The following is a 17,122-nucleotide window of genomic DNA, read 5'->3' as shown; positions in this document are numbered from 1 at the left end:
TGTTGTTAATGAGTTATGTACTTTTTGCAAAAGTGTTGTTGTTTCAGCCCTCTTTACAACATAACTCAAGAACCACAGGTCCTACAAAAGTATATCTGTGATATTTGAATTCTTCTACACACTCGCTAAGAATTGAGCAATGCAAGTTTTGTCAAAGCTCACTACCATTCGCAAGATGATGTGAACTACCAAATCACAACAGTTCAAGATTGTGTATAGCCTTAAGGCGAGCGAGATTGCAGAAGCCATAATTTTAGCTATATAACTATCAAAAACTGCATCGTACCTTGTAGAAAACGAGTCAAGGAAGCCAGTAGTCGTATTTATATATCCATAGGTCTTGCGGTGCTTCAGCTCCGGGCTTCAGTTAAGGCAAATAACAATATCGAAACAAAAGATCGGGGCGTTTTCCTCACTGAGAACAATCATGCACTTGCGGCGGAACCAATACATATTCCCATAATGCAAAATTAAGTGTAAAATTTTCGGTCACTAATTTTGACCTGTATCTGGAGTATGATAAACCAGTAGTTCGGGATCAGTAACGGAACTTGATTTGCTAGTCTTCAGATGAAGGGTCAAAGATGTGACCGAAACTTTAAGGTACGTCTTAATCTTATTTTGAGATCTGTTATAGGTTTAATAATTTATTATGAAATCTACCAACACAGATGAACTTTCATGCTAGTATAACTATCAGATACTGCATCGTACGTCTTGATATCAATACATTGACCTTGTAGAAAACGAGTCAAGGAAACCAGTAGTTGTATTTCCATAAGTCTTGTGGTGCTTCAGTTCCGGGCTTCAGTTAAGGCAAACAACAATATCGAAATAAAAGATTGGGGCGTTTTCCTCTCTAAGAACAATCATACACATGTGGCGGAACCAAGACATATTCCCATAATGCATTTAACTTCTCTGATCCGATGAGCTCGTGTCGTGATATGATTGTTCACATCGTCCACATTGTTTTTATTTGACGCAGCGTAGTGTTCCACGCGAGTTGCTTTTACGCAACGTTGTATCCATGTTTTGAATACGTGTTCTTATTAGCCTACCTGAAATATGGTCGAATATTCCGTGTTTTTCGTAAAAGTCCTGAAAAGGTATATCGTATTTTAACCAGAGTTTCCAGACTACGGTACTTAACATCGCGTGATTCTAGCTTGACCCGTATATTAAAGCGGCAAAGAGGACGCGAGCGTATTGGTAATTTGCCTGGTAGCATAGATTGTAAACAGTAGCAAGAGAGAACCAATAGAAGAGATGAATAATACAAATACTGTTGAATGTTGCAATATTTTCTTATTTGAAAGCGGTATCAGGGCGCGGTTCAGGATCAAGTGGAACTGGTACGGTGCTTGCAGGCTGTGTGTAACTGTATGCTATCATAGAGAAGGAAATAAAATTAATAAATGAAAACATTTAACAGCTTACACGTTATAAATCTATGCATCAATTGTTTTTTGTAATTGTAATACATGGTAATGCTGGCGATTCACAATAAGATGTGACGCCAGAGCACATCGTCTACGCCGGGTAAATAATATTTTGTATAGGCAGTGAAACGAGCTGGTCTATAAATGCTCCGCCAAGTAACTTATTATACTATCGGGATTTGCCTGTCACGACTGGCAAAAAATAATCGCGTTCATAAGTGGTATATCATTACATGTCTATGAGCGCAATTGACATAGGTCAGTCCTTCCCGGCGTAGGTGCCATTTTTTCCTACATAATAATATTCCCGTGTTGTAATACTTAGATATAAAAACATTTTGTCAACATATTTACCATTTAAAATTATAAGAAGATTATGCAATATATTCTATAATAAATTGATGGGATGACGGTGATTGTTGAGGTATAATATGTTTGATAGAATCACAACCCCGCATCAGACCGTGATCAACGGATCTTGACGATATAGACATTGTTCCAAAATATTTCACTTAATGTTTTTATGGCTTTTAGTAAATAACCGTCTTATAATAATGAAACGTATGGATGATTAATCAACATAGAAAAATATACATACCAGGGGGCGAATAGGCAGGATGATGATATGGTTGTTCTGGTGGTGGAGCAGATGCGTATTTCGGCGGTGGTGGTGGTGGAGGTCCTACAGCCTGGTCTCTCATAGGTTCACCCACCATGTACTGTGGATGAGTATTATATGGTCCCATTCCATATGATTGTGAAGGGTTTATTACAGCAGGACCCGATGCATAGCTGCCTGGTGTGACGATCGTCACCTGGCCACCGGGATACGCCTGTGCATAGTGGATCTGTATTTAAATAGAGAAATATAATTAAGTTGAAGTCGTATTCCGCGACGCCCTGCGTTTGTTCTACCATAACCTTAAAGGTCCGTTCATACTACGCCGCAATTGCGTTGCGATACGGTGCGTTGCCGATATAACGATTACTTTTTGTCGCAACTAACGCAAATCGTCGCAATTCAAAGTTAAAGTGTATTTGCGATATCGCACTGCAGTATTTTTCAATACAATGCGATGCGGCATTGCACCGCATCGCAACGCAATTGCGGCGTAGTATGAACGGACATTTACTCCTTAGATTGATAAATAAACAGATAGGAATTTTATGACTGTGCCCTCTAAGCGTACTCGAATTCAACTGACGCCGGTACAGCGTACAGACCTGGTGACATCGCGCGCGAAGTTTCTTTTGTGTACGCTCGCGCTATTTACGCTATTTTTGAGTTTGCTCACGCGGTATCTGACTTAGCGTCGATCCCCATGGGCAACATGCCCTGTTTCCACGGTATGTCTAACTCCAACCCTATGAAAGTCATAACTAACATGACTAACTTGAACAATAAGTTCAGAGTGGTATTTCAATAGCTTATTTGCAATGGCAAGAATTTGTTTAATGTAATTTTCCTGTATAGCTATTTATAATTGGCCCCTTCTAACCGTTGATGGCGTTTTGGCTCGGCTAACTCTAATCAAGCCAGAATTAGCAAAAAACTGAGAGTGAGGACGATTGTGTAGCCAGCCTACAGCGAATTTCGGCTTGATGTTTAAGCTCCTCCCTCTTCAGCCCAACTACCATTCTTACCATACTGGCTCAATGAAAAGTAATAGTCTTTTTGCGAACAATCAGCAGGTAGTACTCATGGGGTTCACTTACCACTGTATTTTCTCCCGCAGTAGCACCACAAGAACCACAACAGCAATAAGCTGAAGCTACGATGGCTGCAATCATCTCAATAAACCCAATAACTGCCGCAAGAGCGTGGACAACCACTACGCGAGTGAGCTGAAAGAAAAAAAAATACGATTAGTGAATTTTAAAGTATTGAAACGAAATGCACAACAAAAATTCTTTTTTACACAGCTCTAGTCAGTGCGGAAATTACATTCTTATTCAGCAGTTACCAAAGGGTATTAAATAAAAGGCACTAATTTCAATGCCCACGTGACCCATGGGCGCCGCCATACCAAGACCACCAAGTGATCAGTAGATGTGCTACAATGCTAAGAGGTAGGAATTTTTCAGACAAATATTATTAAAATTGCTGAAAATTTAAAAGGCAACTAAATTAAACATTGGGGGATTCTGTTTTTTAATATGTTTTCAAGAACTAAATTTTGAAAGTTTTGATCGACGGAAAAAAGTTATCGACGAAAACTCTTACAATAATACTTCAAAGTTGCAAAAAAATTACAAATTTGCTAGAAAATTTGGACATGCATCCCGCGTTTCCAATTGAAATACACAGGAAGACCACCTAAGGTCACTTTTCCAGACAACCTGTCTAGACGTCGTAATGTCAGCGCCCATCTGGTCACGTGGGCATTAAATTAAGTGCCTTTATTTAAATGCCCTAAGACGACTGTTCAGTTTTTAATTTTATTATTTTTTCAGTTTGGTGTCAGTCGGTCTTGTCAACAAAACATCCAATTTGATTGGTTTTCAGCTATACATTATGACATGACAGCTGATAGTCATAACAGACAGCACAATATCACCTCATTTATAATTATATAACGTATATTTACCGATGCTGATCGACATTCGTAGTAGCCGTAGTCGTACGAAAATTGACAAATTTCCTGTGACTGGGCAGTTGCGGCTATGCTGTCATAGATTATTTGTCCTCCAGCACATACTGCTGACATGATGGACATAACCATGTATGATATAATCTGAAATAAAATGTGTGATAACATTAAGCAAAATTAAAAGAATCTTTTCATTTGTTCGTATTTTTAGCTTACATTTTGGAGGTTTTAAGTAAAAGTGACGTAAATATTAGTTCTACAATTAGGATGTTAAACAAACGAAGGAAAAAAAAGGAAAGAAAGCAGGAATTCAAGATAAAGGAAGTGAAAGAATTCAAAAAAGAAAGAATGATAGAAAGAAAGAAAGAAAGAAAAAAAGAAAAAAGAAAAAAGAAAGAAAGAAAGAAAAAAAAAGAAAGAAAGAAGCTTTCTGCTTTTACCTTTCCATTTTGCGTTATTTACTTACCAGACATCGGTTCTGATTTTTAGAAACCACGCCAAGAATACCGGAAGGGACGTACACCTTCAAAAAAACCACAATAAATGAGCAAATCTAAATATAATATGATCACCATGCAACATTTGTATAGTTTCTTATACATTTGATTTCCACAAATAACTGTTGTTATCTAATTAATATTATATGTGTCATGCTAAATGATACAGAAACGCTGCATGTTCATCAGCGGCATGTCGCACATCGCAAACATTAAAAGAATAGTTGCCAATTAGTTGATAAATGTAATGTGTTTATAGGGATACAACATAAAACGACCAAAAAAGAAGCAAAAACAACAAAGAACAAACAAGCATTCACTGTTGTATTAACATACTTGCAACCAGCTCTGCTGAAAGAGCTTGCTACCAGTAAATGAGCGAAATGAGTAATGATCACATGATCCTTTTGAAACAGATTCATCAGGATCGATCACATGATGATGGCAGTCTACTTGAATGTAATACTCACACAACATAATGTGGGGACAAACGGATCAAACTATAATAAATGTATGTCTTATTAAGTTCTACCAGAGTCACATTGCAGCATAATAAGTATAATTGAATTCACGTGCAAGACATGATGACAATATATTTGCCATCATGTTGACCAATCTAAATTAAACATCAGGAGACGAGCCTGCAAAGTCAACAAGGAGTGACGTATCAAAGCACACGCAATACATCGCTCCACCAAGGGGGTGACACTAAATTCACGGTTGTTCTATTAGCAACGCAATATCTATGAAAAATTCAGCTGGTTTACTAGCTAGAAAGTGAGGCCAGTTATCGATCCGTTATAGCTCGTTATGAATAATTCATGTTCGACCCCTTGGATCATGTTAATTGAGTTTGGCAAATAACAACGTTGTTAGTTTTGCGAACTTTGCCTGTTCAATGAGAGTATAGCACGCCCCCAATACATCTGGGCACAAACCAGGCGAAAACGATCCAGTTTAATGAAATGGCGGACGTGTATTCCCATCAGGCACCAGTGATATGTTTTTTCAAAGAAAGTCTACTAATTTGATATGAAATGACATTTTGCAATAGCAAAGTCAAAATTAGGACTTGCTGTCAATAATATGAAGGAAATATGTGTGGGAAATACAAGTAGTATTTAAGTTATAATAACCTTTGATACCCGACCTGACCTTCCATCATGGCGCCTTATTCGTCTTATGTATTTCTATTATGCTCGCAAGTAACAATCTGCACTGAGCAGATAATGTTACTTGGCTCCCAGCATGAATTATTGATTTTATACGGAGGTAAAGAAATGCACAGTGTATGTGCATGATGTGCAAGCATACCCAAATATTTACGGTAAATCTGAATAGTGGTCACATGTTGACATATCATGTGTTCGGGAAATCACGTGGCAAAATTTTAAGATTTCAGGCTTGTTTACTAGTTAATTACCATTTGTATTCTTTATTATTTATCTTTGTTAATTAACATATATTTTAAATGCTGATAAATCGTGGTTGGCTGCCCATGATATCTGTTAAATTCAATGTTTTATGAATATAATTCTACCACGCAGATGGGGTCACGCAGCAGAATTTCACATCACCTGACTTAGCTAGATTTCGAAGCTCTGCTCTTCAAATTCATGTAAATTTCAAAGTTTATACATTTAATATATTTAATATGATACTAATTTTTTGTTATAACCAACTGGTACACGAAATATACTAGCTTATTACCTATACAGTGATATGTTTTTTCAAAGAAAGTCTACTAATTTGATATGAAATGACATTTTGCAATAGCAAAGTCAAAATTAGGACTTGCTGTCAATAATATGAAGGAAATATGTGACAGAGGCAAGGTGGGAAATACAAGTAGTATTTAAGTTATAATAACCTTTGATACCCGACCTGACCTTCCATCATGGCGCCTTATTCGTCTTATGTATTTCTATTATGCTCTCAAGTAACAATCTGCACTGAGCAGACAATGTTACTTGGCTCCCAGCATGAATTATTGATTTTATACGGAGGTAAAGAAATGCACAGTGTATGTGCATGATGTGCAAGCATACTCCAAATATTTACGGTAAATCTGAATAGTGGTCACATGTTGACATATCATGTGTTCGGGAAATCACGTGGCAACATTTTAAGATTTCAGGCTTGTTTACTAGTTAATTGCCATTTGTATTTTTTTATATTATTTATCTTTGTTAATTAACGTATATTTTAAATGCTGATAAATCGTGGTTGGCTGCCCATGATATCTGTTACATTCAATGTTTTATGAATATAATTCTACCACGCAGAGGGGGTCACGCAGCAGAATTTCACATTACCTGACTTAGCTAGATTTCGAAGCTCTGCTCTTCAAAATCATGTAAATTTCAAAGTTTATACATTTAATATATTTAATATGATACTAATATTTTGTTATAACCAACTGGTACACGAAATATACTAGCTTATTACCTATACAGAAAGGTGATTATCAGCCTTCACTCAGCAAATTGACATACCTGGCATATGCAGCCATTCCCCGTCTGGATAACATGACTGTCGCCCTCAATACGTCTGGGCACACATTTAAATAACAATACGCTATTTACATATCAATGCGGCCTCATGCTAATTAAAGCTGCCCCATCCAGGAGTTCATCTATGGCTCCACGCAGGGACAATACCACGTTCACTTGATGAACGGGTATCATGGCTGAAGGCACAATGATTAATATTCAATTTTGCAAATGAATTATCGTCACAACAATACTTTAATATGTTAGTTAAGGATACGATACATGATTTACCGACAAGTGACTCATTTCGGAATGCGATCATGAATTTTGAAGAAAAATAGTTTCCACAGGCTTCGTTGGGATTCGAACCAGCGATTGGGAACTTCCTTTGATTACGCGTCTAGCGCTTTACCGCTCGGCCACGGTGGCAGTTGAATTGAGGAGTGTAATGATAAATGATAAATCTCATAATGTCATCTTTGATTAGCCTTTTGTTTACTAAAAAAAGACGCGTTTTGTAAAGATAGATTAGCCGTTTTGTACATAAAGAGCACGAACGTTTGAGAAAGGTTTCAAACAAATAATAAAGACACTGATGTGATGATGAAATTGCGTAAGTCGGGAAATATCTGCGTCGCACACCGTCGACGTCCTATACGATAAATATAAATTTAATACTCCGTTGGTGAGCGACAGGCGAGTGGTAGTGAGCGACAGGCGAGTGGTATTTCACTGAACGCAAGAAAAGGAGTTCTATCTGATTGGCTAGCAATCGATCGCTTAGGTCGCTCAGTAGTCAACTACAAACTCATGCATTCAATTCGATTGAAATCGATTATTCTATTATTGACGAAGATAAAGAACGTGATAGTGTGTCAATAATGTACATTGTATTGCACCTGGTTTTACCAGCATTCCTTTGTAAAATAATTTTCTCAAAGAGTTGAATATTATCAAAATTTTACCCAGGATTTCAAATTTTGTACCCGCAAATTGCAGTTAAACATATCCACAGCAAAATACCGGTCCTCACTAATTAGTACATTTAATTTCCAGTTAGTACATTTAAACGAAACCTGTGATTTACGTGACAACAAATAACATTTTCTTACAATAGAAATATACTGATATGGTAGGCCGCAACCGCCACAACGTGGAGCTGCTACGCGTAGCTGACTTTTTGTTCCGTGGAGCCAAATTGACCAATCATGTTAGAGTTTTTCATTACTCGGAGGTAAAACTGACCAATCAAGTACGACTTACTCATTACGTGAAGCGAATTTAGTCATTAAGAATTTGCCAGACGATCTTCACGTAGTTGCAAGATATCCTCGGTCACGATAGTTATGATTCAAAAAGTAATTTATGAAAAGTACGAACCGACTTATTTATTAAGATGGACATGCACTCACAAGAAACTCATACAGTATTGTACACAACTATATAGCTAGGCAGAGTGGTGGTAAACCATGCACACAATTCTGCGATCTGCAGTGTATCGCCGGGAGCTGATTTGTACATCTTGCGCGGCGTGGCCTGCGGAATTCGACCTTCAGCAAACCAGTTAGGATTTACTTTATATACTAGTAGTAGGCCATACATACTGTAGTTACGGTACTGCCCGTTTTCCTATACACAATACTCAGTGCGTTCACCATTGACGCGTGACCTAGTGTATGTTAGAAGTATTATGCCATTGCCTATATGACGTCACTGTGTAAAAAATAACCAGTCAATATTTAAAGTATTCTCTGAAATTCTAGAAAATATAGTTTTGTAACATTTCCTAAATTTTTAGCTAATTTAGGTGTTTGGAAATATTGGTACTTTTGTGTTTTAGGAAGGATATGTAAACGACAGATAACACCAAAAAATATGAACAAATTATTTCTAAACCGTGTTAAGTCTGCAAACCATTATGCTTCTCATTTTCAAGAACGCTGGTTAACAATAAGCAGACTATTGTCTCATTTCGTAAACAAAAGCCCAGACATTATTGTTACCTTGCGTTCGCTTTATAATCATTCACCCAACTGAAACTATAATACCAGCTCATTGTTCATTGCACAGGTAAAACAGACACAAGTGCAGTGTGTATTTAACCAGAGAAGATCTGATGTAACATAGTTGAGCTGTTTTCATTGAGTGTTATCTTGGTTTAATAGCTTTTAATGGGGTTTAAGTCCTTCAAAGGTCGTGGTGAATTCTACTGTAGACATGACTGCATCATGATTATTTTAAAGTCAACAATATGATCACCGTGATAGTATGACAGTATCAGTACCGTGGGTGTCAGTGATCCTGGCCTGACACAGTAGACAAACAAACAAACACGCCACACACATGGCACATGCATGCAAGGTAACATTGACTATACACTAGTCAAACAATGGTATTGATCCTGTACAACTGTTTGTGGTTTATTTACATTCGATTCATAGTAAACATTAATTTTGGCAAGAGTTTTCTTTCTCTGGAACGATGATGCATCAACTGGCTCCGCGTAATGAAAAAAGATCTAACATGATTGGTCAATTTAGCTCCGCGAAGCGAAAAGTAAGCTACGCGTAGCAGCTCCACGTTGTGGCGGTTACGGCCAGCCATATACTGATCATGCGAAAATCGTAAAACATAGAATAGAAACAGTGTGGCCGGCTCTCAAAATCTCAAATTGTATGCATAGCCTGAGTCGCACGGCCTATCTCGAACAAAATAGCTCAAAATCACCATGCGTAGTTGTTGAAAAACGTGAGGATTTATCGTACTACCACGGCAATTTTTAACACGAAGATATAGGGATGACGACGGTGTGCGTCGCAATGTTTTGTTTTGGTTTTAGGAATTTGACCTTACAATTTACGACTTCATGACATTATCATTCGAAATCAACAAAAGAGATTTTAACAGTATATGGCCTCATTATTTTCCTAGTATGTTTTGTACATATATGAGAAATAGCTTCAACAATGGTTCGCTGCATAATGGTAAAAACAGCCTTGACCTAAAAAAGGGCGAGAGGTACCATATTTACCGATTCAGGCTAAATTTAAAATTGATATAAAACATTTGGTTTTGATCGATTACAAAAATTAAGTTTTGTCATATAAAGAAATTGTGTCTGGCGTGAATTACACTACAGTTTTGTATTCTTAGGGCTCTTTAACTTCTTCAAATATTTTTTTAAATGATAGAGTGAATCCCCTGGCCCTCTATAATTACGCGCAAAAGATCGAGTCCCCTTCAGGCGCTATTTTTTTTTTCGTTTACCTTTTAGTGTTTAACACCGCACAGCGTCATCATCCCTATATCTTCGTGTCAAAAATTGCCGTGATAGTACGGCGAATCCTCTCGTATTTCAATAGCTACGCATGGCGATTTTGTTCGAGATAGGCCGAGCGACTCAGGCTAAGCATAGTACAACTATCATATGAGATACAACCAAGTTCTATTCTACACATTATTACGATTTGCGCATGCTCTAGTATCCCAGGTAAAACCCAGGTTTTGTTTTTTAATACACTAACTTGAAATTAAATACACTAATTAGCGGTCATTGCTGTTTGCTCTGGATACATTTTACTGCATTTTATGCGTAACAATTTTTAAATCGTAAGTTAAAATTGTGATATATTTAATTTTGAGAATTACAATTATATAAAGGAACACATTTAGCCCATTCACCTAAGTTCCAGGTGCTTGTATAGAATATTCGATCACACATATCACAATGCATATGTAAACTTTCTTTATCTATGTCAATAATAGAATATTGATTTCACCAAAGGAGTATGGAGCCGTATGAAAAAAAAAAAATAGGGTGTTGACACTATGCACCGCTACGACACAATAGATTGAATACTCACGCAAATACCACCCCAGATATTCCAGGCCAAGCGATAATAACTTCCCGTACTAAGGGCTACTATTCCCAATACCACCAATAACGCTCCACAACATATCTGCAGTAAAAAGAAACGAAGAGACATAAGACAAACGGTAAAAGTTGCCATATCTAGAGAAAAAGAAATGTAAAGACATAATCTAAGCTAAGCGGTAATTCCTAAGACCGATTTACTTTGTGTAAATGAGTATATAAGAAATGTAAAGACATAAGCTAAGCGGTTTATTCCCAAAACCACCAGTACCGTCCCACAACGTATCTAGAGTAAAATATAATGTAAAGACATGTAGTGGTAAAACCTCCCAATAACACCAATATCGACTCAATCTTAGACTGCTCAGTGCCAGAATCGGGTAAGTACAATAGCTGCCATGTTTAGCTGCCATGTGTAGATGAGTACAGTATACTGTGTGCAAATTACCAAATGTTCACAGGATCGCCATTGCACTTACCCGCTTCTGTTTTCTGAATAGTCGACTAGAGTACGAGTAGATAAGAAATGTAAAGACATAAAGCTAAGCGGTATAAATGTGGTGCAGAATTTTGAATTTCATAAAAATGGCCACAATTTCCAAAACAGTAATATGAGATTTTTTTGGTCGTTAGTAATTGTATATTTTATTGCTTTTTTTTGTGTGCTTAAGTGCTGGTTTCGAAGAGGTAATAGTCATAATAGTATTTGGGTTATTGTGTATTGTTTTCCTGCTTCGGTATTGAAAAGCATCGATATGAATTAAGTTTTAAGTTGTTTGTACGAGCATGTTAAAAAACTTTAAACATCTTAAATATGAGGCTTTATGTATTACAAACAAATCTTGTTAATCGCTCTTTAAATTATCATCTTCGTAATATAGGACGCATTCGCTGTTATATTGATAAAGATACTTGCAACCATGCTGTCCGCTCACTTGTTATTTCTCGAATTGATTATTGTAACTCTTTATTATATGGAACAACTGTAAAAAACACACAGAAACTACAAAAGATACAAAACAGAGCTGCCAGACTTGTTTTCAAGGCAAACCGTATGGAACACACCACTCCTCTGCTGAAAGCTTCACTGGCTTCCAGTAAATGAGCGTATTACCTACAAACTACTCACATTTGCTTATAAAAGTAGACATGAAACAACACCACCGTACATACAAAATCTCCTAAATTCTCACACATTTTCTGATGGTATATTCCTACGATCACATGCTGATGGCAGTCTGCTTGAATGTAAAAGAACTCACACAACATATGGGAATAATGCCATCTGCAATTCTGTGCCAGCTCTCTGGAACAAATAACCTGTAAAACTTCGTACTTCACATAGTCTGGCCACTTTTAAATCTAATCTGAAAACCTATTTGTTTCCAAACTAAGTTTTTTTTTTTTTTAATAAGTTGTACATTTTACTGTAGCCTAAGATGTAGTGTAAGTTGTACTTTTAAGATCATTGTAAAGGGCTTTGTTCATACTTATGCTAAGGCGCTATATAAATTCCGTTTATATTAAAGCCATATTATAACATTTTCAAGCAAAATAGATTAGCATTTTTTTGCCATAAAATGTTAGCTTTTACTGTCAGATATATCCCCTTTTATTTTTGAGCCGGCAAAGTAAAGAAAATAGGAATTTACTAGCAGCGCACAGTGTCGCCAATAAGTACCACTCCTTCGGTCATGTTGTGGTACGACCCAGGTACGAACCTTTGTTGTGTATATCACCGTCCTGCACGCCGTGTACGTACTGTGTGTTATGAACATCGTGTATCATGCGTTCGACTAATAATTCCATCGTAATAATAAATCTTATTCAAAATCTCGGATTTTGACAAAACTACAGCACCTAGAGTCTTGATTTTTGCAGGGTATATTGGTTTAATAAAGTACAATTTAATCGTGTAAAAAAGGAATTTAAAAAAATTCAGTGAGGGCGTCTTCCTCAGCAAATGTTTTAATATGGCTTTAATGTCTTTTTACCTGAAGCTTTCCAGTTGTAACAGCGGCTTTCTTATTATATGAGTCCGTTACTCGACCGTTACTTGTTGATGAAGTTGTTGTATGATTACACGTATGGACTGTCTGTAATTGAATAACGGCCGGTTGTTGCGGCCCGACTGGGTAGGGTTGGTGCTGGACTACTGTTGTCGACATGTTATGTTTCTAATTACAAACGAATAGAAAAGTAATATCAGATTAACATAAGTACGATTGAAAGAAATGAAGATGAACAGTAAAAACAAAATTGGACGAATAGTAATAAGTTCATAACCTCGTGATTATACGCGATGCACAAGTATGACAAGATCCAATCAAACCTTATTTATTTGCCAAGATGTGAACGTTATGCGCAGTTACTAATAAACAACAACAAACAACAAGGGTTGTATTTTTTTAGATATGATAATATTATACAGATGGAATACAACAAATTGAAAAGTGACAATTATTATGAATGAAGTTAATGACTTTGCATGAGTTATTTTTGAGTTTTGTGAAAAATCTAAACATTTTGCTTCGACCGCTGAATATCCTTCAGGGCTGCGCCCTTAGGAAATTCCTCGGTTCTAAAAGCAAAATGTTTAGATTTTCACAATACTCTCACACAACTGAGGAACAGTCATTAACCTCTACCTTAACAAAATATTTAAATCAGTCATCTAGATTTACCATTTTTGCTGCCTATCAGTACCACGTCATTCCAACTATGTTATTAGTTAATAAATAAATAAATAAATAAATAAATAAATAAATAAATAAATAAATAAATAAACCGTCAACAAGTATAATATGACAGATGCTCATTTATTCAATAAGGTTATATTTCCCTTCTTATTGCACCATAACTAATTCAGCACGTAATTATCTTACCATGTGACATAATTATCCCTATAGTTTAAATAAATTATTACCTCTTGTACCTTACAAAGACCTTTCGTATGTGTCACCCAGACAAGATATCTTACATTTCCACAATGCATTGCTTCCATTTCAATTTTCTGTACTGATTTGCAATCCAGTCCAACATGAGTCGATAGTGAGTGACAATTAATTGTACCTCAGTAAACAGAGCATATTATCCACATCTTGCCCGAGGTACTCACACCTCAGCCATGATGTTGCGGGCCAATCCAGATCTGGCAAATTGAGCATTATGCAGTCATGTCTACAGCAGAATTCACCACGACCGTTGCAGGACTTAAACCCCATTACACCAAGATAAACCTCATTCAAAACAGCTCAACTATGTTAAATCATGGATGTGTCTCATATCCCTGGTTAAATCCATAAACATATGTGTCTGATTTACCTGTGCGATATCGCAATGTGCTGTGATGAAATAGGTATTATAATTTCAGTTGGATGCACCATTATAAAGCAAACGCACATTTACAATACTGAGCGTGGCCTTTGTTTCCGAAATGAGAACAAAAGTCTGCATATTGTTATCCAGCCATGTTGATGGTACAACTCATGTCAAAATTGTCACATTTATTGTGATCGTATCACACAAGTAAATGAGAAACATGTCGATTTAGACTTAACACGGTTTGGAAACATTTTTTCCATTTTTTAGCTCCCTATCGGGCAGTCAGAACTCAATTCAATATTTGGGAGGGCTCGACAACAATCGTTCCAAAATCGCATTTTAATCATTTTTAGATGACCATAGAGGGAATGAATTAAAGTTTTTTACAGCTTCTATGGCAAAAATTGATCAAACCGATCACACGATGGTGCTCGCTCGAAGCTGGAGCTATCTCGCGTCAGCTGTTGAGCACAATTTGCCATTAAAATTACACGTCCGACTGTTATGAAATTTTGAAGACTCTCTTCGGAAAAAAGCTCGACAACAGCTTTCCCGTGACATTTTTTACTTCAAATTGTAGTATGTTAAGGATGAACATTATAATTCACATGTGGGCCTCTATGGCTATTACTGGGTGAAGGGGTTTCCCTCCAGCTCACTAACTAGTCTATTGCTTATACCTACAGTATAGTGAGTGAGCTAAAGTTCAATCATCAATTGGAGCGCTGTGTGTGCACTGAATAGGAAAAAACGGACAGTAACTGCATAATGGTTTATTCCTTGACTATAAACCCATGTTTAACTAGACTTCTCAAAATGAAATTAAGAGGAACCTGTACTAGGTAATAGGAGTGTCATTTGATGAAATGAGGGGATGTATCATGTTGCAAAGGATTCTGGGATGGGTAAGATATCTTTTTTGGGTATGAAATGATGAAGTTAAATGATTAGACATCCATACACTCCCTATAGAAGACATGACCTTAATCTTCCACACAGGGAGTGTGAATTTCATTAGGGTTCCCTAAATGGGTGGCTCCATTTTGAAATATACACCCCTGTTAGGGGGTGTATGGATTTCAACTGGAATATCCCATTTAATCTTAATCTCAAACTTACATACCACGTGAATGACATACATGCATTCTATTGATTCTATTGTAATGAGAGAGGTATAGATAAAGCAAAATTCCAGAAAGAAATATAATAAATTACAGAATGCAGAATGCTCATTTAATTTTGTCTTTTTCACATTTTGCTTTAAAAAATATAGATATAATAGCAAGGCAAATAAAATTAATAACATGTGTTGTTCATATGAAAAAAAATTTAGACAATAGATACTTATACCGTTTGGACAATAGATACGTATACCGTTGCGTTATCAATAATAATATATTTAGACAATTATAGAATACTTATACCGTTGCGTTGTTAAAGCCTTGATGCACGATTTCTATACTCAAAATACTAAAATAATTCTAGTAATAATTGTCGGGAAGGGTTTCTGCCAATTTTGAGTTGAAATAACAAGACAGAGTGAAAAAAAAACCCTACTGGTTATTCTGGCCGTTTCATGTAGTTATGATTTATGACTTTCTCTCGAAATTTGCTCTGTTGACTTACAAACACAACAAATTTCGCTGATTCCATTTAATAATTATGTAAACATTACAACTATGCCAAAAAATTAGGTTTATAAATAAATTAACCAATATCATATTATAAGAACGTACATTATGGCTTTAATAAACGCAAAACAAATATACAAAAGCAAAAGCATCACAGCCATATAAAATGTCACTTAATGATAAGCAAATAGAAGCTGCTAAATACGTACCTTGATTTGAATCAGTACACGAGATGATTCTTAAGTGTTAATAATAATGGAGCAGAATGCTGCAATTCTTGCATTTTCACGTTGATGAATCTGCTAATATCGCCATTTTGATTGTGTATACATGTCTAGCATTACTACGACGATGCGCTCGCACTGATTATAATAATTTGTCGTCAATGTGACTCGTAATCTCATCGTGCTTAAGATGGTAGTACGTCATTTCCGGTGGCGTTGTCAAGGTAACATATTGGCGGTATTGCGACTTATGTAATCTCGTAAACGTCGTATTCAAACCGGAGTAATGTTAAAATATTAAGATATTATTATTACTAAAAAGAGGAGGAGGGGAAAGAATAATTAGAAGAATACGAAGATTTAAAAGGTAGAAATGTAGAAGTGACTATCGGAGAATGACTTCCGAACAACCTGTGTTGGACATCTATTGGAGATTACACAGTAGCTAACAGATGCTGAATAGGATATCTATTTTTCTATTTTGAGACACTTAAAAGTGTTTCAAAATATTTTCTTTATGCATTAGTCCCGAAAAGTGTACAAAATTGGTCTTACTGATAATGTTTTTTAAACTTTCTTTTTGCCTCGCAACTATATCAATATCAATCTAAAAACAGTTACGAAAAGCTATTACTCATTCTTCGATCAGTATCTTTGACAGTGTGAGAATGTCGGCGCTAAATCTAAATGAATAAATGAATGAAAATACACTCTGATAAAACGCAAGAAACAAGAAAACTCAACAATTGACATACAAAATACCATATTTTTTTTTCAGAACAATGGAACAACTTAAACCTAAAATACAATACAAAGAGATTTACGCATGAGAAGTTATCAATTTCGTTCCCCAAAAGATAATTTTATATACCATATAGGTAACCGGCCCAATAATACAAAACAATAATTTATTACAATTAGCTTAAATATTTATCTCTTTTCTTGCAGGCGAGTAACAGAAATATTAATAGCAGATGGGGTTTTCAAACAGTTTACGTTTTACAATATGTTATAGAAAGCCTATTAATATAGCCCATTTTGTTTGGA

General features: G+C 36.1%; 1 protein-coding gene across 2 annotated transcripts; it reads right to left on the bottom strand.

Annotated features, from left to right (window-relative positions):
- Positions 1-961: 961 nt before the first annotated feature.
- LOC140162413 (uncharacterized) lies at positions 962-16,225 on the bottom strand. 2 transcript variants are annotated; one of them, XM_072185634.1, is made up of 8 exons: positions 16,061-16,225; positions 12,891-13,073; positions 10,886-10,981; positions 4,500-4,556; positions 4,031-4,177; positions 3,159-3,287; positions 2,041-2,290; positions 962-1,388 (listed from the first exon to the last, which is right to left on the bottom strand). In XM_072185634.1, the coding sequence occupies exons 2-8, from the start codon at positions 13,062-13,064 to the stop codon at positions 1,309-1,311; spliced, it is 933 nt and encodes a 310-aa protein (XP_072041735.1). In that variant the 5' UTR covers positions 13,065-13,073; positions 16,061-16,225; the 3' UTR covers positions 962-1,308. The 2 variants fall into 2 exon arrangements, with proteins under 2 accessions (XP_072041735.1, XP_072041736.1); XM_072185635.1 differs by having other exon boundaries at positions 16,133-16,213.
- Positions 16,226-17,122: the final 897 nt, after the last annotated feature.

This window comes from Amphiura filiformis, chromosome 10 (genome assembly GCF_039555335.1).
Source record: "Amphiura filiformis chromosome 10, Afil_fr2py, whole genome shotgun sequence".
NCBI lineage: Eukaryota > Metazoa > Echinodermata > Ophiuroidea > Amphilepidida > Amphiuridae > Amphiura > Amphiura filiformis.
Note: the sequence above shows the minus strand (reverse complement) of the source record. Positions and strands in the feature narration are given on the sequence as shown.